This window comes from Macrobrachium nipponense, chromosome 5, assembly GCF_015104395.2.
Source record: "Macrobrachium nipponense isolate FS-2020 chromosome 5, ASM1510439v2, whole genome shotgun sequence".
NCBI lineage: Eukaryota > Metazoa > Arthropoda > Malacostraca > Decapoda > Palaemonidae > Macrobrachium > Macrobrachium nipponense.
The window spans coordinates 8,804,196-8,829,161 of record NC_061107.1 but is presented as its reverse complement, the minus strand read 5'-3'; the positions used below and the strand labels follow the sequence as shown (position 1 = coordinate 8,829,161).

General features: G+C 41.1%; 1 protein-coding gene across 1 annotated transcript in view; it reads right to left on the bottom strand.

The window, feature by feature from the left end:
• LOC135215182 (neuroblast differentiation-associated protein AHNAK-like) overlaps window positions 1-24,966 on the bottom strand; it is a 127,077-nt gene that overhangs the window by 15,591 nt on the left and 86,520 nt on the right. The window contains exons 2-3 of the mRNA XM_064249656.1: window positions 23,118-23,192; window positions 3,225-3,349 (exon numbers count right to left, since the gene is read on the bottom strand). Coding sequence (XP_064105726.1) covers window positions 3,225-3,349; window positions 23,118-23,192 — 200 coding nt within the window. The remainder of the gene's footprint in view (window positions 1-3,224; window positions 3,350-23,117; window positions 23,193-24,966) is intronic.

The following is a 24,966-nucleotide window of genomic DNA, read 5'->3' as shown; positions in this document are numbered from 1 at the left end:
AAACAACAATGATGAGAGAGGTGAGGGGGTTAAAAAGGTAGTGCAAGACAATATATATATATATATATATATATATATATATATATATATATATATATACTAAAATATCAAAAATATCAACAAGCGCTTTCGTCTTTATTCGGGCACGTGCCCTGACGATGCCTGATAAAGGCGAAAGCGCTTGGTACCGACCTTCTTGCCAGTCATTTTCCTGTGGTATTTGCTATATATATATATATATATATATATATATATATATATATATATATATATATATATGTATATATATATATATATATGTATATATATATATATAATATATATATTATATATATATATGTATATATATATATATATATATATATATATATATATATATATATATATATAGTAAAGTGTGTGTATGTGTGTGTAAGTGTGTGTGTGCATTAGGTAAGTCACGAGTATCTCGGATGGCTATTATGCATTTATGACCTCCGAACGACGAAGGAAAATGAGACAACCTTCCGTGGCGCACTGTAACAGCTTTCCAAGCACAATAAACCATCCGCAGGAAACCGCAGGAAAGAATTCATTCATTTCCTCTCCTTTCTTTCTCCCTTCGTGCCTCCTCGGGTACGTGCATACGTATATACACACACCATCATCATCATCACTGTCATCTTCACTATTATTGTCACCATCTTTACTCTGCATTATCTTCCACTTTATCCAATCGTCTCCAGCTTCCTGTCCCGTAATTCTCATCGACATTCTACATTTGTGCTTGAACAATAAATGTATGCTTTGCACAAACAGACACACACATATATATACATATATATGTATGTATGTATATATATACATATATGTAACAGAAAAAAGCTGAATATCATTCCAAAACACAGCTTAAAAGGAGAACTCTGTCACTGTCATATTAATATATATTGAATATATTTTCGTTTCAAATGAGCAACAATTTCAACAGGGACTCTCAAGGGCTGTGACCAAAAGATCTGTTTACTTATGAATATTCTAAAGATGTTCAAGACGCGATTATTGTACAACCTTCGGTAGGATATACAAGTGCATTAAGACCCAGCTCATTCTTCCTCGTCTAAAACCAGAGAATGGCAGTCAAAATTTCTGCCCTGAGCTACCAGGCACCCTCATCTATGATAGCCATTCCAAACGGGTCTTCTATGAAATTTAGAACGCCTCCCCACCCCCCACCCTACCCCCAACTTCTACCCTTTATATAAAAGAAGGATTTTATACATATTCTCATCCTTGAGGTCTTCCACTAAATCAGAGGCGCTGCGAGAGCTAATTTCACTCAAAAAAATCTTCCCAAGGCCAGGCGTTTTTCTATTGATAAACTTTATTAGATCCCTGCGTCTTGATCACTGCCATCAAGTGATTAGTATCTCTTTATACTGATATTACTGATCGATAAGCCAGTGATTGTAGTACATGATCAGTATTGTGTGGTTCTCGTGTATCATAAGATCATAAGGATAGGTCTGAGAGCAGCAGAGTGAACTAGACTTCCATATTCCACGTCATTTAAGGCGTTTTCAGAAATGAACTCGCGCCAAAATGAGAAGACACGTTCCATTAGGAAATAGGAATGATTTAGCGTCTCATTAATCTTGTTTTAATGGTCGCTGGCATATCACATTTTGCAAAGTAACTGAAGTATGAAGATCAATGTTTCAGATGGTGGTGTTTTAATGTGGTTCGGATCCCACAATACGCCGTAGGTCCCGTTGTTGGGAGAGCAATTGGTTCCCAGCCACGTAGAAATATCTCATCTTTAGGGCCAGCCCTAGGAGAGCTGTTAATCAGCTCTGTGGTCTAGTTAGACTAAGATACACTTAACTTAATTTTTCCCGTCTTATCAGGCGAATCAAGACTTGGCCAACGGGTTCCAGAACATTCTGGATGCGGCCAGATCACATATGTCATGGCCGCTATAGTTTAGTTATGTGCCAAAAGATATTGAGAACCCGCTTTTTGCACAACAGGCAATAGGGTGTATGTCCGTATCACACACACACACACACACACGCACACACTTGATGAGTGTAGGACCCCTGCTTGACCTGGACCTGGATCCTGTTTTATTAAATAAAAAAATCCTTCAGCATTTTTTAAAAATAATTTCTAGAAATTCCCAATATATATTGTCCAGTTACTCAGAAACAGCTCTGACCCTGAGAAGCTAATTGTAAGAAAAATAGAAAAAAAAAAAATCAATATATAAAACAACTCGCTTAATTCTGCCATTCTCTTTAACAGTATTTGCCTAAAAGAGGGTCTTCTACCAAATTATTATTATTATTATTATTATTATTATTATTATTATTATTATTATTATTATTATTATTATTATATAGTACAGTATATGACACCTATTCACATGGAACGAGCACACCAAAGGGGCCACTGACTTGAAATTCAAACTTCCAAAGAACATTACGACGTTCATTAGGAAGAAGTAAGAGAAGGTAAAGGGGAATGCAGAAAGAGGAGATCTCACCTATTAAAAAAGAAAATGAAATTAATAATAATAATAATAAAATAATAATAATAATAATAATAATAATAATAATAATAATAATAATAAATCTTCGATGAACGTGGAGGACTGATAAGTCATTTCCACAACGATGATCACCACATCTCCACCAACACTTGAGAGGAACAAGGCGTCATCCGACCTCCAGCTTACTCGGGATGCGTGCAAGAATTCCCCCTGAAGTTCAAGTTGTAAACATTATATTCCTAACTTAACTTAATTTGTAAACATTATAGTTCCTAAGTTAACGCAAATTAAAAGGTGCTAAAATCTATGGCCAAATAGCGCATTGTTTCACAAACGGGAAGTAAAACAAATATGCTATTTTATATTAGAAATATTTCTGTACTGTTTCACATGCCCAATATTTATTGTTTACATTTTCATTCTAAAAAAATAAATCATAAATATCCCCATCCTAAAATTTCTGTATGTTTACCTCAACGCAAAACACCTTTTTCAGGCCTTTCTAGGTTATTCCATAGACCTTTCCTAACCCCCTAACAACAACAACAACAACAACAACAACAAAAAAATAGTTTGTAGGCTCAATCCCCGGGTAAGCGAAAAACCTTGCGAATCATTCACCAAATTTCGCTAAAATCCGTCCACTGGTTTCCGCGTTTTTCCGGTCCCAGTCAAACGGTCATTTTAGGACTCTCACCTTTTCGAGCGTTGACATTCCTTTCTCCGGGCCACCGCCGCTGCTGAGGTTATGGAGGACTGTAGTCGATGCCGTCGAGCCGCCCATGCCGGAAGATGACGACACGGCCCCCGAATCCGGAGTGTCTGGAACATTAGAGAGAAAGGGTCTTCAGAAATGTGGGACATTGACTATTTGCATTGTCAAGAGCAGTAGTTCAGGTCTTTGTTTACATAGGTTTCAGTGGTGTTTGCAACTTTTCCCCAATAGCTCTCAACTCCCTCTCTCTCTACAATATATATATATTTATATATATATATATATATAATATATATTATATATATCTATATATATATATAAAGTATAAAAGGCCCATTAAAACACTGGTTGAAAGCTAAGGACTATATATATTTCGGTGGATTTACTTCCACCCTTATCACAGCTTGATAAGGGGTGGAAGTAAGTCCACCGAAATATAGTCCTTAGCTTTCAACCAGTTTAATGGGCCTTTTATACTTTATACTTGAGACGTATCCTGTTTTAACAGAAGAATTAATTTACATATATCAAGAAAAAGTTGACTCCTTCGTGCCAGCCCTAGGAGAGCTGTTATAATCAGCTCAGTGGTCTGGTCCAACTAAGATATACTCTGACAGAAAGGAAGAGGACATAACTGTAAAAGTTGCAGTAGTAGGAGAGGCGCGGACTGGCCGTTGGGACGGCTCCCTCAACATCGTCCTATCTATCCTAACTATTCTCCATCACGCAAGAAAAGAAGAAGAAGACGAAGACGATCAGCAGCAATGAATGAAGTAGATCTGCCAGATTTCAGGCGAATGCAAAAGATACGGGAGATGGTGCCCAATTTGGGGGAGGGAGGGGCTTGGGATCTATAGTTTGGGTGTAAGGGGGCTGGGGACAGCGGGGGGGGGGGGGTGGTCTGTGGTGTTCCTTAAACCCCAACCCCCCCCCGCGCCATCCCGTCCTTCAAGCTGGTCTTGCCCTGTGGGTTCATTTCAAGGTTGTGGTGCGGACGAATTGACTGAAACTAGAGGAACTGAGAGAAAGATCGGAGAGACTTTGGTTTCAAGAGCCTCTTTCTCCTCCTCCTCCTCCTTCTCCACCTACTCCTACTCCTACTCTTCTTCCTCTTCTTTTTCCTCCTCTTCTTCTTCTTTTTCTTCTCTTTCCCCCTCACAAGCAGAATCTTTAGAAAGGGACACAAGTCAACTCATGCTCGGCGAGGCTATTTTAAGAAGTGATATTCTAGGTAATCTATTTCCTACTCTCTCTCTCTCTCTCTCTCTCTCTCTCACTGCTCAGGCAAATCCGTTCATAAAAATACTTGACAAATATCTTCATCTCTATACCGAGCCTTATGAAAACTGCTAATATTTAAAGATATATAGGCACAAGCACCAGTTTAGCCAGTGGCCGTCAGTTCGCTGTTATCCAAGATCCCGGTGTATTAGGCCTATAACATCCCCCACAGCCTTCAGGAAGGCATCGCATAAACTACATTTAATGAACTATGTATGATTATACATATATATATATATTATATATATTTATATATATATACCTATATATATATATATAATATATATATATAATATATATATACATGTATATATATGTGTGTGTGTTCGTACGTGTATGGGTGCGTTAGAGGGTGTATGTTTGGATAAACGCATCCACTCTTTTCAAATACCTCTTTGATCTCTGGCACTAATCAGAATAATGAAATATTTATTCTCTAAGGATACCGTGGTCATGTTTATCCTACCTATAAAACTGAATGAAACGAAAATTTAAAAAGAAACAACATACTGAAGTATAAAATGGATAGACGCACGACCCATGTGATCCAGAAACTTGATTTATCTGTGCTTGCATAAGGAAGACTACTGGTGCTCCATCTGTAATATAGTATCATCACATGCTAAGGAAATTCAGTGAGTCCATTTGACTTTATGGTTAGAAGAAATCATAGAAGACACGTACGTCCTTGGAGCCATTTCGTCAAGGAACCAGCCAGTCCCCTTGAGGCAACCTTAAAACAAAGATTTTTCTATAATATGACCAGGAGTATTATCCTCTTTCATCCTTCTTCTTCGGTCACTGATTTCATTACGGGAGCATCTCGTATTCCAGTCTTATTACGCACTTCGTCCCTTGTAGGCAGCTGGACCCGGGTCTGTTTGACCGCTGGAATGCGGTCTGTGGGCAGCTTCGACGGAACGTGTAAAACTCCAAAGACAGCTGTGAGAGGATAATGACTACTGTCCCAATCAGGTGAGGAATTTGTAATGGAAACTTAATCGCATATAGAAAACTTTCCTAGCAGTGAATCGTATAAGACTGTAAAGATAAAATGATGAAGTTCAAAACGTGTTTATTTTTGGTCATGTCTTTGAAAAGGACCACCAGGTGACATTCAGCGTAATGGGGACAGTTTTCCGTGTCGAAAATGATGGCATTGGTTGCAGATCCACAGTAACATAGCATGTGAGTTTATGGTCTTTAATGGATATTAACAGCTTTCATATTGATTTGACTGAAGATGAACCTAGCACAAGGTTCAAAAGCTTTCAATATCCATTAAAGACCATAAACTCCGATGCTATGTTATTGTGGATCTGCATTCAGGCTAGTTATAATTAGCCTCTGGACGATCAGCAGCAGCCTTGGTCAGTAGCAGGATATAGCAGCTCTCTTTCGAGGCTGGTCATTCACTTCTCTCTCTCTCTCTCTCTCTCTCTCTCTCTCTCTCCAAGGACTAGTACCAGTCCCTTTTTTCCCAGATGATCTCGAGTAACAGGACCATAAGTCCGCGGTGACAGTTTAGGAAATTTTTCCAGGACCATCTTTACTATTAATCCTCTCCTCTACGTGTAGGGAACCGTCCTAAGATAGATATCTATTCATCAATTTTTTTTTTGGTCACTTCCTCCGAAAGTGCAAGCAAATGTATCCAGTCCAACTTCATTGGTTATACTTGCACCAAAATCTGGAGGTATACCCGCTTTCCCGCAGCAACTGCTAGGGAAATCAGTTATCACTAAAATCCTCTCCATAACAGGGCATGCGTTGGCACCCTTATCAGGTGGGGACATCTGGAAGACTGATAACAGACCTTCTTGACATACCTGCCAAGCCTGGTCACTTTAGCACCTGAGAGAGCCGAGTGAGTTCCCGGCTTAATATTGATTGGTGTGGAGAGTCGGTTAGAGAAAGATGACGCGCTGTTGTTCCGCAGGGCAGTCTTTTAAGCCCTAGGGCTGTTTTTCAATCTTTGAAGTGACATGATTTTCGGGTTAGAATTAATGTAATGACAGAGACTGGGGCTCTTGTCACAGCTGTTCGTTCCACTGAAAATGCTTAAGGATATTTATCGCTAGACTCAACAGCGGTTTGGAACAGATGTTTTTATTTTCGAGATACTGCCATTCAGTACCGTTGAGTTTTATTTTCAAAGAGAGAGAGAGAGAGAGAGAGAGAGAGAGAGAGAGAGAGAGAGAGAGAGCCAGAGGCGGGTTAAGCCATTAACACTACATCAAGGACCATTAAAAAATACTGCAAACTAGTCTAGGCAGTAATTAAGATACAGCAACAAAAGCCATGTCGCCTTCGTCCAGTCTTTTTTTTCTCTCTCTCTCTTCTCCAATGGATCGAGAAAAATGTCCCCTGGCAATGTTTACTTTTTTTCCTCCATTTCTCAAACAAGGTGTTGGCTGCTTTATCACTTTTCGCCACCTGTTCTGAAATATTCTTGACTTCAAGCGTCCAGGAGTCGCTTGAATACTTTTCTTAGATATCTTATCTTATTCAGACATTTACTGTCCGCACCCGTCATCTTTTTTTTTTTTCTCGTCTCGTTTACTCACCCTTTTTGCTGATCGTCATCTCGTATTTCTATTTTCTCTCAGTTCTTCATTTGCAAGTCATATGATGATATACTTTGGGATAACCTTCTTGGTAGGGAAACAGCTCTATCTCTATATGATTAGAATTCATTCCTAAACTCTGTTCTTTTCCCTCTGTCCATCCGATTGTGGAGTTTTCGTATGGTAACACTGCGTCCCAGGCTTTAAATAGTTACGCTATGAGTAAGTTTTAGGTAAATAAAAGGATATATGGGTGTACATTTGCAATTGAAAGGTGTTTTAATAATTTACTGTATTCGAATTCCACCGTTAATATTCAAAATAGGACATTATTATAATTGATGAATGTAAGCTGAATGTAACTATCTAGAGCCTGGGATGCAGTGTTACCATACGCAAACAACACAGGCGGGAGGACAGATGGAAAAAAAACAGAGTATAGGTTCTAACATTATTTACCAACTTTGGCATCTGAATTCCAGGGGGGCGGAAGTGTTCCATAATACATGCCTTCATTACATGAATCTTCCATGAGCATTTCCAGGAAAATGAAATCACTATTGCAAAAGCAACAATCTATCAACAGCAAAAACATCTCTCAGACCTTGATATTTTTAATTCGTGTGCCCACCAAATTTCAAGAATTCATTCCATCCATCTCACTCTTTCCTCTAATTGATTTTCTTCTGTTGTATGAGCGTTTATGAACATTTTATCTTTCTTCAAAAAGCAATCTATCCACGGCGTCGACATTTTAATTCGCTGCAGCGCCGAGTTAAAGAATTCATTTTATCTGTCGCAATTTTTTTTTTTATTCTGTAATTGTTATTCCACCCACTTGCCTTGGGTGCAGTGGTTTTGCAACAAAGCATTCCACTCGACTTTCATCTGGAACTGAACTTCCGCCACCTGTTGAGAGAGAGAGAGAGAGAGAGAGAGAGAGAGAGAGAGAGAGAGAGAGATTCAGATCCTTCTGGTGCGATTCAATTCCTTGGTGAGGCACATATGTGTGAAAGTGTGTAATGGGTCTGTATTGTCATCATTATTGACTAATAATAGTAGAAGTGATAGTAACGGTTAGTAATTGTAGTTGTTCCCTTCTCCCGCTCTTATCTCGGACTTTGATGAAATTTGGTAGGTGCTTATCGATGGGGCTGGTAAATGTTTTTGCTACTTTTTTTTTTAAGTCACTGGCCAATTCCCAGAACAAAATATTAACATATTTTCTCTCTTGGTTTCCAAAACGATGAGAGTCAGAGTGTTAATGTCCTCAGGTTTTTATAATTATACATCATGTGTCAGAAATGGCTGCCCATCAGAATTATCATTACTAGCACACATATGTATAGAGAAATTATGTATGAAAAATTCGTAAAGGTAACTAAGTCTACGGGCATAACCAACCAGCCTCGTTCACGACAGAAAACCAACTCCGTTTCAGGGAATCCTTTCTGCCACCCCCCCCCACCCCCCCCTTCGAAGTGGGGAGGTAGGTAGGATGAAATCCCAATTATAAAACCATCTTACGGGCCCCCACCATAACCCTGCCAAGTTTCATGCCCATCGGACCAGCCGTTTGGCCGTGACTGAATGACAGACGGACGGACAGACATTACGCCAATTATAGTAAGATTATTATTATTTTTATCATTATTATTTCTCCTTCTTAACAGTCCTCTACTTTTTAATAAGTTTGGCAAGTAGTAGCCCTGGAGATGGCGTTCTCAACACAATATCTTTGAACCTCTGATCTATTCCTGAGGTCATAGGTCAATTTCAAAACCAAAATCCTGTGTTTTCCTGACCTCGCTGACGTTTGGTTGGATCTAAATTTGGGCGGTTCGGAACCTGATCCCCTGAAGTGCATTCATTGTAAGGCATTGAAACTGGATCATCAAATTCTGATAGAAAAAAAATGTCCTTGTGATTTTTTTTTACCTACGTAGAAATTATTCTATTTCAGTCCTCATTTGAGAAAATCAGATGTCAGTGCCGAGAATTTTTTTTTTTTTTTAAATGGAGTTTCGCTTCCTTCATAAAAAAGATTTTTTTTTTGAAAAAAAAAAGTTCGGCAATCTGGGAATTCATATCATTAATTTGAAAAATGTCAACAAAAACCCGACAGAAACTTTCAAATGTCCTCTCCTTCTTCTCCTCTTCCAGAAAGCTAACTTTATCGGCGATCGCATCGCACACCTGTGCGCTAGGTGAGTTTTATCAGCGTCATCAGATATTGTATAGACTCCGGTATTTGTGGGGGGGGGGGGGGGGGGGGGGGGGGGGGGGGGGGGGGGGGGGGGGGGCAAGGGGGGTGAGTAGCCTTCATTTAGCTAGCGCTCTATTTTTGTGTCTGGTGCATTTACCACCCATCTTATCACTCCCCTGACTTGCCCTTAAAATCTTTTCGTCTTTCTCATCCGGATTATTCATAACCAAAAAACCAGGACCCATTACTTCAGGCGAAATTTACGGTGGTTAATGCTACGCTATGCCAGAAAAACGCGTCAAGTCAGTCAGTATATGATATTGTTTCATTACCGTCATTTCTCTGGACTGCTCTGTCAAGAGTTTTTCTGAATGGCAGATCTTTTATTCATTTGCTTGTGAGAGAGAGAGAGAGAGAGAGAGAGAGAGAGAGAGAGAGAGAGAGAGAGAGAGAGAGAGAGAGAGAGAGAGAGAATCTGTATTTAAAAAATCTGAATACATCTGCGTCTTTTACTGAACCTCCGCTTCAACTCGTCACATATTCCATCGGTTGGGTGAGCGATGGTTTCGAATAATAACTGATAAATACCTAAAGTTGACGAGAGAGAAAAATGGCTTCCTCTTCCAGCCCTTCTTCTACCATAGCAGTCCGAGATAAGGAGGACTGGTTCAGGAATTAAATCAAATACGAGATGTGGAAGAAATACATCCTGTCAGTCTAAAGAAAGTAAGACCGAAAACCCGTTCTTGAGACATTTTTCCATCTAGAGGAACCGATACACCTCCCTCCTACGAGCGACACTAGGCTTCTCCAGAGAGAGACACCTGGTGTGTAGGCCGAATTTACGTACAGATTCCTTTATGATAATAGGATGTATTAAGGCTAGGGTTTCATTTGTTATCTATGAGAGTCGAAGTTTTAATAAACTTATTTCCTGTTTACTGGTAACTTGACATCGACACGGTTTTCATGTTTCCATCAAAATCAGATGACTTATGTTAAGACTTTCGCTCGATATTAAAACTTTTTGCTTTCTTTTACACACACACACACACACACACACACACACACACACACACACACACACACACCACACACATATATATATATATATATATATATATATATATATATATATATATATATATATTATATATATATATATATTTCCCTTTCCATGACCGAATCCTGGGTGTTCGTACACATTGCTTGTTTACGATATGACAGCTTGCATCGTATGTTGGTGGACTTTTAACATCTATGTATGCGCGCTCACGCGCGTGTGTAATGTGTGCCTGGTGCGTGTATCCACACCACCTACACCATCCCATGATAAGAATATAAATAAACTCGGAACTGATTCTCGGAACCCGAATGATGTCATGGCTTAGTCAACGCCGCTTCCAGACCATTTCTAATCGTGTCCCCCTAATATGAGCTGTGGTCGCATCTATTTTGAGTAGTGACAAACAGACAAAGGTCGCGGACGTTCTGGAAATCTCCTGGAGCTGACACCGTCCTCCCTGGAAATCTCCTGGAGTCAGCTGACACCGTCCTCCCTGGAAATCTCCTGGAGTCTGGCACTGCCTCCCTGGAAATCCTCCTGTCACTGACACCGTCCTCCCCGGTCTCCTGGAAGTCAGCTGACACTGTCCTCCCTGGAAATCTCCTGAATCACTACACCGCCTCCCTGGAGGTCAGCTGCACTGTCTCTGGATCTCTGGAGTCCAAAAGCTGACACCGTCCTCCCTGGAAATCTCCTGGAGTCAGCTGACACCCATCCTCCCTGGCTGAGAATCATTTTCCCTCAGAAGTTCACCTTTCTCTCTCTCTCTCTCTCTCTCACGATTTGCAACTGCGATGCGTCCACTCATTTATTTTGCTCTCTCGTCATATTTCCCAGCGGAAGGCTGAACTATCATGTTGATATATAATAATTTGGTAGATGTTTCCTCTGAGGGAGATGGTGTACGAAAATCGTCTCCTTCAGTACCATTAGCCAGATGTAGCAGGAATGAATAATAACAATTATGAAAGAAGGCCTGCAGCACATTCCCCTGGATTCCAAATGGGGTTCATGGATTCCAAGTGGGTTGGGCACGTCTACACATTCACATTGCAAGTGGGTTCCAAGGATACCAAGTGGGTTGGGAATATCTGCAGATTCCAAGTTGGTTTAGAGAATTCCAAATGGTTAGCCATTACTGCAGGTTCCAGGTTAGCTTTGAGCACTCAAAGTGGGTTGCCCAGTACTGTAGATTCCAAGTTGGTTCAGAGGATTCCAAGTGGGTTAGGAATTTCTGCATATTCCAAGTGGGTTCAGAGGATTTCAAGTGGGTTTTCGAGGATTCCAAGTGGTTAGCCATTTCTGCAGTTTCCAAGTTGGTTTAGAGAATTCCAAGTAGTTAGCCATTTCTGCAGGTTCCAGGTTAGCTTAGAGCACTCAAAGTGGGTTGCCCAGTACTGCAGATTCCAAGTTGGTTCAGAGGATTCCAAGTGGGTTCAGAAGACCCCAATCAGGTTGCTGTTAACCAGGTTACACTCTTAACTGATCGGAATTTTGCGATTAAAGCTTTTGTCAGGTTCATTTGATATCACTAACATGATTATGAACCTACTTTTCTAAGTCATTTTAGGAATTGGAATTGTCCCTAGGAACTGGGCATGTCTTTAGGAATTGGGAATGTCATATCTAAGAGAATTATGGATGTGTTTAGGAACTGGGTATGCCATTAGGAATTGGGTATGTCTTTAGGAACTGGTATGTCTCTAGGAATTGGGAATGTTTTAAGAAATGGGAATGTCTTTAGGAATTGGGAATGTCTATGGCGATTGGGAATGTGTCTAGGAATTGGTAATGTCTTTAGGAACTGGGTATGTCTTTAGGAATTGAGAATGTCATGTCTAAGAGAATTGTGGATGTGTTTAGGAAATGGGTATGTCTTTAGGAACTGGGTAAATCTTTAGGAATTGGTAATGTTTTTAGGAACTGGGTATATCTTTAGGAATTGGAAAAGTCTATGGGGATTGGGAATGTGTTTAGGAATTGACAATGTCTTTAGGAACTGGGTATGTCCTTAGGAACTGGGTATGTCACACGCTCACAACTGACCTTCATTAGTTCACAATAAAACCAAACGTTTTCGAATGGACTGCAAACCCAGATATATGAATAATGATAATAAAATTAACCAATGGTCAAGTCTAATTATCCACCAACCAAAGCCTTTTATTCTAAGATCCAATCCTGAGATGGCACAAGGACCTGGTCATAACGATAATCTTCTTCTTCTTCCCAGCTTTTTCCCATTTTTATATGGGGTCGCCGTTTCGGATGAGCCGTTTCCATCTATTTCTATCTTGCGCTTCTGCCTCATCAATTCCCTTCTCATGTAAATCTCCTCTCACACAGTCCTTCCATCTCTTTCTTGGTCTCCCTCTCTTTCTTCTTCCTTGCACCTCCACTCCCATAGTATGTCTCCCAGCGTGGTCCTCATCTCTCCTCAACAGGTGTCCATACCATCTCAGCCTCCCCTCCTGCACTTTCTTTGATACTTCCACCACCTTAGTTGACCCCCTTATGTAGTCATTTCTGATCCTATCCACTCTTGTTACCCCAGACATCCACCTAAGCATTCTCATTTCTGCCACATCCATCTTCTTCTGCTCGCTTTTCTCATGCTTGCTGTTTTCCGTACCATACAGCATTGCTGTTCTTACCACCATCTTGTGAAATTTTCCTTTTAACCTAAGCGGCACTCTTTTGTCACAAAGAACTCCCGTAGGCCGCTCTCCAGTTGTTCCAGCCTGCCTGTACCCGATGTTTTACTTCTTCTTCCATACTTCCTCCAGCGTTAACAAAAGATCCCAAATACTTAAACTTATCAACTCTCCTTATTTGCTCTCCACCAAGCTGAATACTTTCTCTATCATCCCCCTCAGTGGTGGTACACATATATTCTGTCTTGGATCTACTTATTCCTCCATTCCTCTGTCCTCCAGTACTTGACTCCATCTTTCCAATTTCACTTCCAGCTCTTCCCTGCTCTCTGCACACAGAACAATATCATCCGCATACAATATGTTCCATGGTACTGTTCTCCCTTACTTCCTCTATTATAACATCCATCACTATGTTAAAGATAAATGGGCTCAGAGCCGACCCTGGTGTAATCCTACTCTCACCTCAAAAACCTTCTGTCTCCCCAACCACTGCTCCTCACTCTGGTAAATACATTCCGGTACATCTCTTGTATCAATCGCACATACTTCTCTGGCACCATCTTCTCCCTCAGGCTCCTCCATAACCTCTGTCTCGGGACTCTGTCATAAGCCTTTTCAAGGTCAATGAATACCATATGTAGGTCCCTTTGTCTTTCCCCGAATTTCTCCATCCATTTGCCTCAGACAAAATATACCATCTGTTGTTCCCCTTCCCTTCATAAATCCCATCTGCTCTTTACCTATTTGTACTTCTTCTCTCAGTCTAGCATCTATCATCCTTTCCAGTATCTTCAAAGTGTGGGAACATCAATTTAATGCCCCTATAAATTACCACACTCTTGGACATCGCCTTTCCCTTTAAAAATTGGGATCAATATACTCCCACGCCACATCATTTGGTATCTTTTCCTGTTCAAGGATCTTTATCATAAGATCGTACAGTATCCACTCCTTCATCTCCTAATGCTTTCCATGCCTCCACCGGGATCATGTCTGTCCGGTTGCCTTCCCATTCTCATCTTCTTCAGTGCATTTAGTACCTCTTGCCTAGAAAAAAAACCTCATTACCATGCCAATGTTCACTTGCCCTCCTCTCTTATTAGTCTATTATTTCTTCATTTAACAACTGTTCGAATATTCTTTCCATCTCTTCACAATGTCTTCCTCCTTTCTAAGCACTACACCCTCTTGATTCTTTATTTTGTTTGATGTGTGTTATATCTTTGGTGCTCTTATTTCTAGCCTTTGATAGCTTCATCATCTTCTTTATCCTTCCTTTGTCCCCAGCTCATTATACACATCATCAATACGACTGCTTTAGCTTGGGCTACCACTTTTTCACCACCTTGTTTTTCTCTCTGTACCTATTTCTGTCTTCCACTGACTGTGACTCTTCCCATCTTTCTTTGCCTCCTTCTTATCCTTTACTACTTTCTCAATGTCTTCATCCACCACCAACTATCCTTTTCTTCCATATGATACCATGATGTCTCTCTTAGCAGCTCCTTTTCCATGCCTTCTTATTACTGCTGCATTTCGTGCCCACCATTCTTGAACATCTTCAATCCCTATATCAATATCCTCCAAACCCTCCTCTTAAACTCTCTTTCTTATCCCCTCCTTCTGTAATTCGTACCATTTAATTTTCCTTATCCCTTTAGCTTTGGTTTTTCTTTCCCTTTTCAACTTCAAGTCCATACATAGCAGCCTGTGATTGGGGGGCGGGGGGTACATGGTCGCCTGGAATAACTTTGCAGTTCTTGACCTCCACAGATTTATCTTTTATACAAGAAATAGTCTATCTGGGAGAATCCTCCCCCACTTCAGTAAGCCCAGCCACGAGAGAGAGTTTCTTTCATTCCTTTTACTGTACTCCGTTCATATTCTCTTTCTTACCTCTGCTTTAAGGTTTTCCCTCCCTGTACACCTTTCAAACTTTTTTTTTTTTTGTCAATTTCCCTTTTCAGCTAATAATTTTCCTTTTAGAGTCAAGAGGTTTTGCCTTTTTTACCCGACTGGCCTTATGTCTTAGGACATAAGGAGCTAGACATTAAAGAACTAGAATATAGAATCCAGGTCAATGTCCAAGCGCTGGGACCTATGTGGTCAGTCAGCGCTGAAAGGGAAATTGACAAAAAAAAAAAAAGTTTGAAAGGTGTAACAGGAGGGAAACCTTAAAGCAGATGGAAGAAAGAGAATATGAACGGAGGTACAGTAAAAGGAATGAAAGAAACTCTCTCTCGTGGCTGGGCCTTGGACTGAATTGTGGGCAACCATTTTTTGCATTTTTGCTCCTAAAGGCCAGCTTGGGTTTTTTTTCCCTTCTTGCTCGGGAAACCAGGGCAGTGCACTGAATTATTTTGTACTTGGTATCTAGTCGACTGGAGTGGGTCGCATTCAGAAGATTATTTATATTTATAAATATATAACATATATAATGCATATACTATGTGTGTGTGTGTGTGTGTGAGTGTGAGTGTGTATGTGTGTATGTGTGTGTTTGTGTGTGATTGTGTGTACTAATAATGTTTTGTATGTGCGACTGTTTTGCGTATATCTGTAAAAAAAAAAAAAAACGCTAATTACTTAAGGAGGCGAGCACACACACACACAACACACACACACACACACAAAATGTCTATCTTTGAGCAGTCAGTATATTTGTCAACGCTGTACCAAAAAATGACAAGAAGATAGTAGTAGTAGTAGTAGTAGTAGTAGTAGTAGTAGCAGCAGCAGCAATAATAGTGGCATAGCACAACCTATCTCTGTTATCTGTCGAGGCAACAACGAGGACGTAGCTCCAGCAGCAGCAGCAATATCACAGACTTATACTAACTAATATCGCAGCTCTGCAGACGACCTTCGAATATTTACTCTCTGAACTTTTTCACTGGATTCCTCTGTCACTGTGTGTTTGTGTGTGTGTGTTTGTGTGTTGGTGGGTTAGGGGTAGGTGGGGCGGGGGAAAGAAGGAAGGAGCGGCTGGAGGAGAGACAGGGGGGGGGGGGGGAGCTTGTTTTTCTGGGGGTGTTTTGTCTCACATATTTTTATAGGTGGGTAATATTTACGTATTAATTCTAACGTAGTAACCGATTCCTTGATTCACTTCGACTGACCGAGGTCGTGGGTCGTTCTGTAGTCTTTCGTGTTTTTTTTTTATTCCTTTTATTTTGTCATATTTGGCTTCCATCACGTTCGTCCCGAGCTAGGGTGCTGCCCCTTACCCCCCCCCCCCCCCCCCCTATCTCTCTCTCTCTCTCCTCTCACCGGTTTTCTTAGTTCCGCCTTCCTGCCCCTCTATCGCGGATCTCCAGCGTCCATACCCATACCCGGGGTCGAAGTGCCCCTTCATTGCCTGCCTGCCTGACTGCCCGCCCGCGGCCCCTCCGACGGGCACGTCCGCTCTCTCTGTTTGTCGTTTGCGACGCCAGCAAGTATACTAATTAATCGATCAATCAATCTCTGTTGACGTCGAAAGGATGTGTCTCCACATTCTCCTTCTTATTCTCATCCTCCTCCTCCTCCTCCTCCAACCGCCTTCCACTCTCCTTCCCGTCTGTGTCTAGGTCCTGACCAAGGTCGTCCGTGCCCGGCGGCTACCCACCTGCGTCTCATTCAGAGTAATAACCCCCCTCCCTTCCCCCACCACCGGGGCACAACACCAGGGCACACCACACTCGTCCGCGCGGCGGCCGGCCAATCACAACTCCGGCCCAGACGGAAAAACGAGGCGTTGATTGGTCGACGTCGGGGTATCAATGAATCCCACCAGCCAATCGATGGGCCGTTCTCAAAGCAACAGAGCCTTACAGAGGGACACACCGTATCGTTACAAGCTTATATATAGGGACGACTATACCACCATACTCGCTAGGGGAGAAAAAAAAAGTAATAAAAAGAATTGAGGTTAGTCACCTACGGCCGTGGGGCGCAAAAACAACGGCGTGGTATACGCACTTGGTCGTGCTTGGTACAAATATTGGCGGGGAGGGGGGCGGGGTGGGGGGGGGGATTATATATACGCTGCTGCTGCTACTCAGGGGCTCGCAATATAGCTCGCAGGGCATTTTTATTCGCCGAGATTATTATAGTCGGAACTCGGGGCGCACCTCTGCCGTCGACGCCGCCGCTCCAAGCGGGAACCCACGACGTGAATTTGAGGTTCGAGAGAGACACGCTGTCGTGCTTGCGACGTTACGTAATGTAGAGACCATGTAATGTCGGAGGGGGGGAAGAATGGAGACGAAGTAGTGGGCTTTGATGGCATTCAAACCATCTAGGTACGAAATCTAATTCTCGTATTACTATACGAACACATTCAATTCTCACACGTCCTATGAAGCGTTAGAATATAGCAACGCCAAATATTTCACCGGCGCATGGACAGGGCCCCAAAATTCCTGAGGTGAATATTGGTATTGCACCAGGCCCCCCCAACCCGAACCCCACCGTTTTTTGCCATGCCCCTAGGTTAGGTTGGTATAGGTTCAAAGTCAGAAAAGGATTCAACTGATAATTTGGATGTAAGGAAACATAATGAGACCGTTTTCAAAAAGATTCTATGGTTAGTTTTTGAGATATGGCGCCCCGCTTTTTTTCAGGGAAGGATCCGGTACTCGGTTACAATTCGGGAATATGGCCCGGTGGGCCAGCCATTTTTGTCATGCCCCTACGTTAGGTTGGTTTAGGTTAGGTTAATAAAGGATCACAACTGATAACTTGGGTGTGGGGAAACATAATGAGACCGTTTTCTAAAAGATTCTATGGTTAGTTTATTGAGATATGGCGCCCGCTTTTCTACAGGGAAGGATCCGGTACTCGGTTACAATTCGGGAATATGGCCTTGTGGTCTGCCCAGGCCCGGGGGGCCAGCCAGTGTTCGTCGATTCCAAAAACCTTCAGGCTCTTCGCCGACAGTCAAAATGGTCGATTCCAAAAACCATCAGGCTCTTCGCCGACAGTCAGAATGGTCGATTCCAAAAACCATCAGGCTCTTCGCCAACAGTCAAAACGGTCGATTCCAAAAACCATCAGGCTCTTCGCCGACAGTCAAAATGGTCGATTCCAAAAACCATCAGGCTCTTCGCCAACAGTCAAAATGGTCGATTCCAGAAACCATCAGGCTCTTCGCCAACAGCCTAGTAAATGCTGGAAGCGCCGCGCAAGCCTATAAGGTAGCGAAGGACTCTGTAGGAACTCCCAGCATCCTGTCCCTTCAGCATCCTAGAAGTCGATGCTGGAGATTAACATTCTTGTCTCTCTCTCTCTCTCTCTCTCTCTCTCTCTCTCTCTCTGAGGCAGTCCACTTTTGAAAAGGGAGAAGAGGAATTTGTTTACGTTATCAGTCGCCAGTCATATCAGGAAGACGTCTCAAGTCTTAAATGACATATCGGGATATTATACTACTAATTTTCGGTTATCAAGACGCTCTATGATAATATAATTGTTATTTTCAGTTATCATGACGCTCTGGAACGACATAAGAATCATCTTCACTTTACGAAAGGACCTTCCCGGACATTACGACGCTGATTATCTTCAGTCAAGACTTATAATTTGATCAGTGAACGAGCACCTTTTGATCTGATGCAACTAAAACGACTTTACTGAAATGACTTGATGTCATAAAAGTGTTGGCATATTGCTGTACACCCAAAGAATATTTAATGATTGAATTTCCAGCAATTTCCAGTCACCACACAGCCCTGCTGATATTCTCCATAGGAAGTTAGTGCCGCAGTGTACCTCGCAAGGTGCACTTTAAAAACATTACCAAAGGGGCCCAGCTTCACCCATTCTTCAGCCTTTTCCTTTCTTTCCATTGCAGCTTCCTTCCCTTCATTATGCTTCATTCTGGAGTGCTCCATCCTTCCTCTAACCACACGCAGTTCCCTGTTCTCTCAGAAAGACTGAATATGGCTCTGTGGCCTCATTTTCATAAATGAATCAGTCATGCTATGGAAATCGTCTCTCCTGATGAGCTCTTTGTTACTGGGTTCCTTGACAACGTGTCTGTCCGTCCTGTAGTTACCTCTGACACCGGTATGTGCTGGTGGGGACACGGCAGAAATGAAATTCCTAGTCACGAAAACGGGAAGAATATATAGAATATTCACACCAAGAACTCCATTACAATCGGATGCCTAAGTCAAGTCAGTTGGTTACTTATGACTTGTGTTCCCCCGTGGGGGGGCGGGGTATAGTTCCGTCAGTGCACCTTATGCGGTGAACTATAGGCATTACTTGAGGCTCTTTGCAGTTTGCCTTCGGTCCCTAGCTGCAACCCCTTTCGTTCCTTTTACCGTACCTCCTTTCGTATTCTCTTCTTTCCATCTGACTTTCCACCCTCTCCTAACAATTGATTCACAGTGCAACTCCTTTGAGGTTTTCCTCCCGTTACACCTTTCAAACCTTTTACTGTCAATTATCCATTTCAGCGCTGAATGACCTTATAGTTTCCAGTGCTTTGATTTAGACTAAATTCTGTATTCGATTCACAACCCATCCCAAGTGGGGAAAATTTTCCTCGGGTATCATAGATTCTCCAATCAGCCTTTTTAGTCAGCGATTCACTGAAGTACTACGTGTTTAATCAGCAATGCTCTCTTTTGATTGTTATTCCATAAATATCTGTAACCTGATCCTCGTCTCAGGTTGTTAAAAGATTGTCTCCTTAACTGAAGTATATATCAAGATGTCCGCGTCATTATTTTCACCCAGTCGTGTTGACATTATCATTATATTCGTCTCTTTTCTTGCCTCTCTTCAAAAATGAGAAACTGGCAAAGAAATAGAAAGTTTTAAGAGTAAATTTGTTTAGCTATGTACTGACAATCTCACAGCATTATTTTGAAGGCACAGATGACAAATGGGCTTTGGTTCATCGATTGTAGAACCCCATCCTGTCGACTGTCACAGATACAGATGTGTATCTTATTTTGCTATTCATTCATTTACCATTTTTTTTCTTTTCGTTATTTGCATGAATGTGAACAAACCAAGAACAACGCTTTCGGAGTACCATAATATCCTTTCATTGCTTGCTTGCAAATCCAGCCTAACAAATTTGTAAATTTTGTTGTACCAGATACTACAATAAATAAATAAATAAAAAATAGCTATAAGTAACTGTCATCACAGACACAGTTTTCAAGCACTACAATACCCCTTTATTGCTTGTTTGCAAATCCAGCCTGACGAATGCAGTACCAAAGTAGTATACAATAAAAACCCAGCCTGTAAATAGTTGTCATCAAATATGCAGTTTTCTGGACAGAACTGGACTCCACGGCATTTCCGGCCAAGTTGACAATACCCAGTGATAAAAAATAAGTACCAGCAATAAATACCCACCAGGTTATCGTCGAGAGCCGTCTGGAACTGGATACTCCCCAGTGTGTGTGTGTGTGTCTGTGTGTGTGTATGTGTGTTTGTGTGTATTTGGAGATCAATTGCGAGGAGATGATTTACAGAGCTAAAAATAACGGTGACAAGTACTACTCTCCCACGTCTTGGCGTTTAGAAGTCTGGCAGAAGAAGAGGTTAATTGACGGCTCAGGGACGGAAGTGGAATTCTGATTTCTGCGATGTCCTCTCGAGTGGTTCCAATATTATTTTCTTTTGTAATAATAATATATTCCAGCGCAAACGATGATTTCGAAATATGAGTCCAGGCTTTTATGATGCGCGCAGAATATGTTTCTGTGAGAAATTGTAGCAAGTTTATGACTTCATCTTAAGAAATATAAAATTCCTTTGAAGAATAACTGAAGACTGGTTATCGTTTAGCGAAATATGGTCGGTATTACTGCGCAACTTTGACGTGAGAGACAAGGATCTCATTGTGACCCATGCATCCCCCTAATCATTACTTCAGCTAGATAATGAATTAGCTAGATCCGAATAGAATTTAGGACAAAGGCTAGCACTGGGACCTATGAGGTCATTCGGCGCTGAGTTGGAAATTGACAGAGCAATTGCGCTATGAATCAAGTGTTAGGAGAGGGTGGAAAGTAAGATGGAAGAAAGAGTATATGAAAGGAGGTACAGTAAAAGGAACGAAAGTGGTTGCAGCTATAGGGGCCGAAGGCACGCCGCAAAGGGCCTAAAGTAATGCCTACAGTGTACCGCATGAGGTCCACTGACGACACTACCCACCTAGAGGTGAATCGGCTAGTAATGCATCGTTAATTTCACAAAACAAAGCGGCAACACTGAATCGTTTTCTCTCATTAATTTCAAAAAAAAAAACTGAATCATTTTCTCTCATTAATTTCCTGAAAAAACTGAATCATTTTCTCTCTAATTTCATGAGAAAAACTGAATGATTTTTTCATTAATTTCATGAAAAAAACTGAATAATTTTCTCTCATTAATTTCATGAAAAAACTGAATCATTTTCTCTCAATAACTTCACAAAATAAAGCAGCAAAACTGAGACGACCTTGAATCATATTTTCTGTCGACACTAAATTGGAAACGTGTGATATGAAACTCAATTGAACAGAATCCGATGACGCACTTTGATCATTCCCCAAAAGGCATCATTTAGCAGAGGAGTTGTCCATTGAGATGAGTATTGCGTCCTGTGCAAAGCACTACAAATAACTTAAAAAGGGATTGGTATGCGTCTCAAAAGGGATAATCTGTATTGAGAAAATAAATCAACGTTATTTCTTTTTCATTGAATATTATATATAGTCGTTTCAACGGCATTTATATAGGATCTTCTCAATTCTTCTTATTGTCTTTTTCTCATCAGCATGTAGTAGCTGGTTTTGTTTGTTTGTTTGTATGGTGTTTTTACGTAGCATGGAACCAGTGGTTATTCAGCAACGGGACCAACGGCTTTACGTGACTTCCGAACCACTTCGAGAGTGAACTTCTATCACCAGAAATACACCATCTCTGACGCCTCACCATGTGTAGCTGGTATATCAGGTTTGCTAAGGACATATAGTAAAGATTTCAGGTGTCTTAGGTTTATTTCCTCTGACGTGTCGACAGCGCACGGGCAGTCATCTAAGAGAGTATACAAGAAAGTGAATTTATTTCATAAGGAATGTTAACTTCATAATAATAAAAAGGAGAGAGAGAGAGAGAGAGAGAGAGAGAGAGAGAGAGAGAGAGGAGAAGAGAAGAGAGGAGGTGAGAGAGGAGAGAGAGAGAGAGAGAGAGAGAGAGAGAGAGAGAGAGAGAGAGAGAGAGATTCATTTAACTGTATGAAACTTGGGAAAACAAGTTAATGTCATTTTTTTTAACAAGTGCCGTTTACAGATGAAAAATTCTAGATTTCTTGAACAGCTTCATTTTCCTTTTTTTAAAGAGTGACAGTTTCCTATTCGTTTTTAAATCGAGTGAGTATTACCTTTTGATAGCTGTTTTTGATATAGCATTTATATAAACAGTTCCCTCCCGTTAATCTTTGCTCTTAGTGAAGAAACGCGAATATTTTTTCCAGCGAATTTTTCAGTGACCAGATTTCTCAAAAAGCGTCTTTTCAGGATGAGCTACCCAGCGAAATTAGTCGACAGCAAAAGAGGTAAAATGACTAATGTGATAAGGAGAAAATGATAAAGATGCTGATTGTGGTGATATAGGAAACAAGGCGTGATCCGACCTCCAGCTTGCTCGGGGAGCGTGCTAAAAGTACAGCCTCGTTTCTTACACGTGGCGCGTATTAAAATCTACGGGAAAATAGAGCGTTGTGTCACCGACGAAAATTACAATTAATAACGCTATAACTTATTAGAAATAATTTTCCTGTACTGTTTAACGTGCGCATTATTTATTTTTCACATTTTCATTCTAATAAATAAACCTTACATATTCTATCATAAAATTCCTGTATCTTTAACTCAACGCGAAACACTTTTTTCTAGACCTTTCCTACCCGCCCGCCCAACAAGACCAAGAAGAGCAAAGTAGCTTGTAGGCTTACTCCACTAGTAAGCGAAAAGCTTTTGTAGTTTGATAAACCTGTTGGTGAGAGGCAAAATAATATGCAAGGAACGAACATTACGTAGGAATTGTCTATGAGGGACGAAGTGGTACGCTACCATAAAAAAGCCGGTTTCCACTTTTCCAGTCACTTACCAAAGGACGATTCGTCCGGCTGGAAGTGGGGGTTGTCGTAAGCTGCTCTCTCGTCAACATCGTGCTTCTTGCCACCTGGAAAGAAAACGGAGGGAAAAGTTAGTTCATCTGGAAAGAAAACGGACGGAAAAGTTAACTCTCCAACTGGAAATAAAAAAAAAAAAAAAATTAGTTCATCTGGAAGGAAACTGGACGGAAAAGTCAGTTAACTCTCCAACTGGAAAAAAAATTTGAAATGCACACATTTTCTTCTGAGCTGACAGTAAATATCCACAGCTGATATTGATTGGAATGGAATATCATAAAGTTTAGGCCAAAGGCCCCAAGCACTCGGATCTATGAGGTCATTCAACGCTGGAAAGGACATAGAGAGTAGGTGGGATTGAAAGTGTACAAGGAGGAAAACCTCAAAGCAGTTGCACTATGAAACAATTGTTAGGAGAGGGTGGATAGATAATATGAATGGAGTACAGTAAAAGGAATGAAAGGGGTTGCAGCCAGGGGCCGAAGGGACACTGCAATGAACTTTCAGTAAAACCTACAGTGCACCCCCCGTGAGACGAATCATGATTGGCTGTTCCTTCTGCTCGGCCATTGGTTAGAGTGACGTCATCTGGGGGAGTTCACCGAGATAAACGAAGCAATACCCCAATAACCCCATTCAGGATTTGCAATGAATGACTAACCTGTAACATCGTAAATGAATAAAGTTACGTTTATTCCATCCATTACTCATTTAAAAAACAGTATTTTAGCGGCCATATACTTCCATGTACTGCAGGGATATTCCTCTCCCCGTCCTTTCAAAGCGTAATTTTCATAATGAGATGAAATAAGGCAAAGCTGAAACGCCCACTCTACCTGAGGCGGAATCAGAGAAGGTAAATAGTGAACTGAACCCGATATTATTCATTGTGCAACGGTGAATTCGTCACTCATTTACCAGAAGGGCAGATATTCATCCTCACGCGTAGGTGGAGGTTGGGCTCTCATCTCGTATTCTCGAGTGCTGATGGCACCATCGGAGAATGAAGGAACGTGGCTCCGAAACTTAATCTGCCGGAAATGACCTCGAGGTGTGTTGTAGCCCAGTTTCTTCAGGCCTTTGGAATGCATCGGGAAAACACGCGCAAGGTTGCTTCAGAAATGCTAAACTCTTGGGAGAGGAAATAACTTGCCTGTGCCTGCAGTTCTGAAGGAGCTGATCATTATTCTTATTGACCGTAAAGGTTAATAATCTCGTTTAATCTTAACTTCCGTCAATTTTAATGTCACCTTGTGAATAATTTTAGCTTTTTTAGTTCTTAATAACTAGTTTTTATGAGTAACTTTAGTTTTTGTATATATTCCTTTTTAAATTAGCAGGTAAATTTCAATTTTATATTTTACAGATGTGAATCATTTTTCAATTCTAATGTCACCTTGTGAATAATTTTAGATTTTTAGATCTTTATAACTAGTTTTTATGAGTAACTTTAGTTTTTTATATATTCCTTTTTAAATTAGCGAGTACATTTTAATTTTATATTTTACAATGTGAATTATTTTTATAATATTACAGACTGATGATGTGTCAGGATGGCACGAAACGTTTCTTAATAAACTCTTATTGATCTTCTGAGTTTCGGTAACCCTACTGATGACTATCCCCCCTTCCCCCGCCCCGATCTTTTATACGAAAGGTCACAAAAGGAGTTGGGGAGTTGGAACCTACGTATATAAGTACTCCTGTACCTGAGGTTTGTCTTGGGCTGGAGTATACTGAAGTTCCCACTCCTTTTATGACCGAGAGAGAGAGAGAGAGAGAGGAGAGAGAGAGAGAGAGAGAGAGGACTGAAACGATGCATTG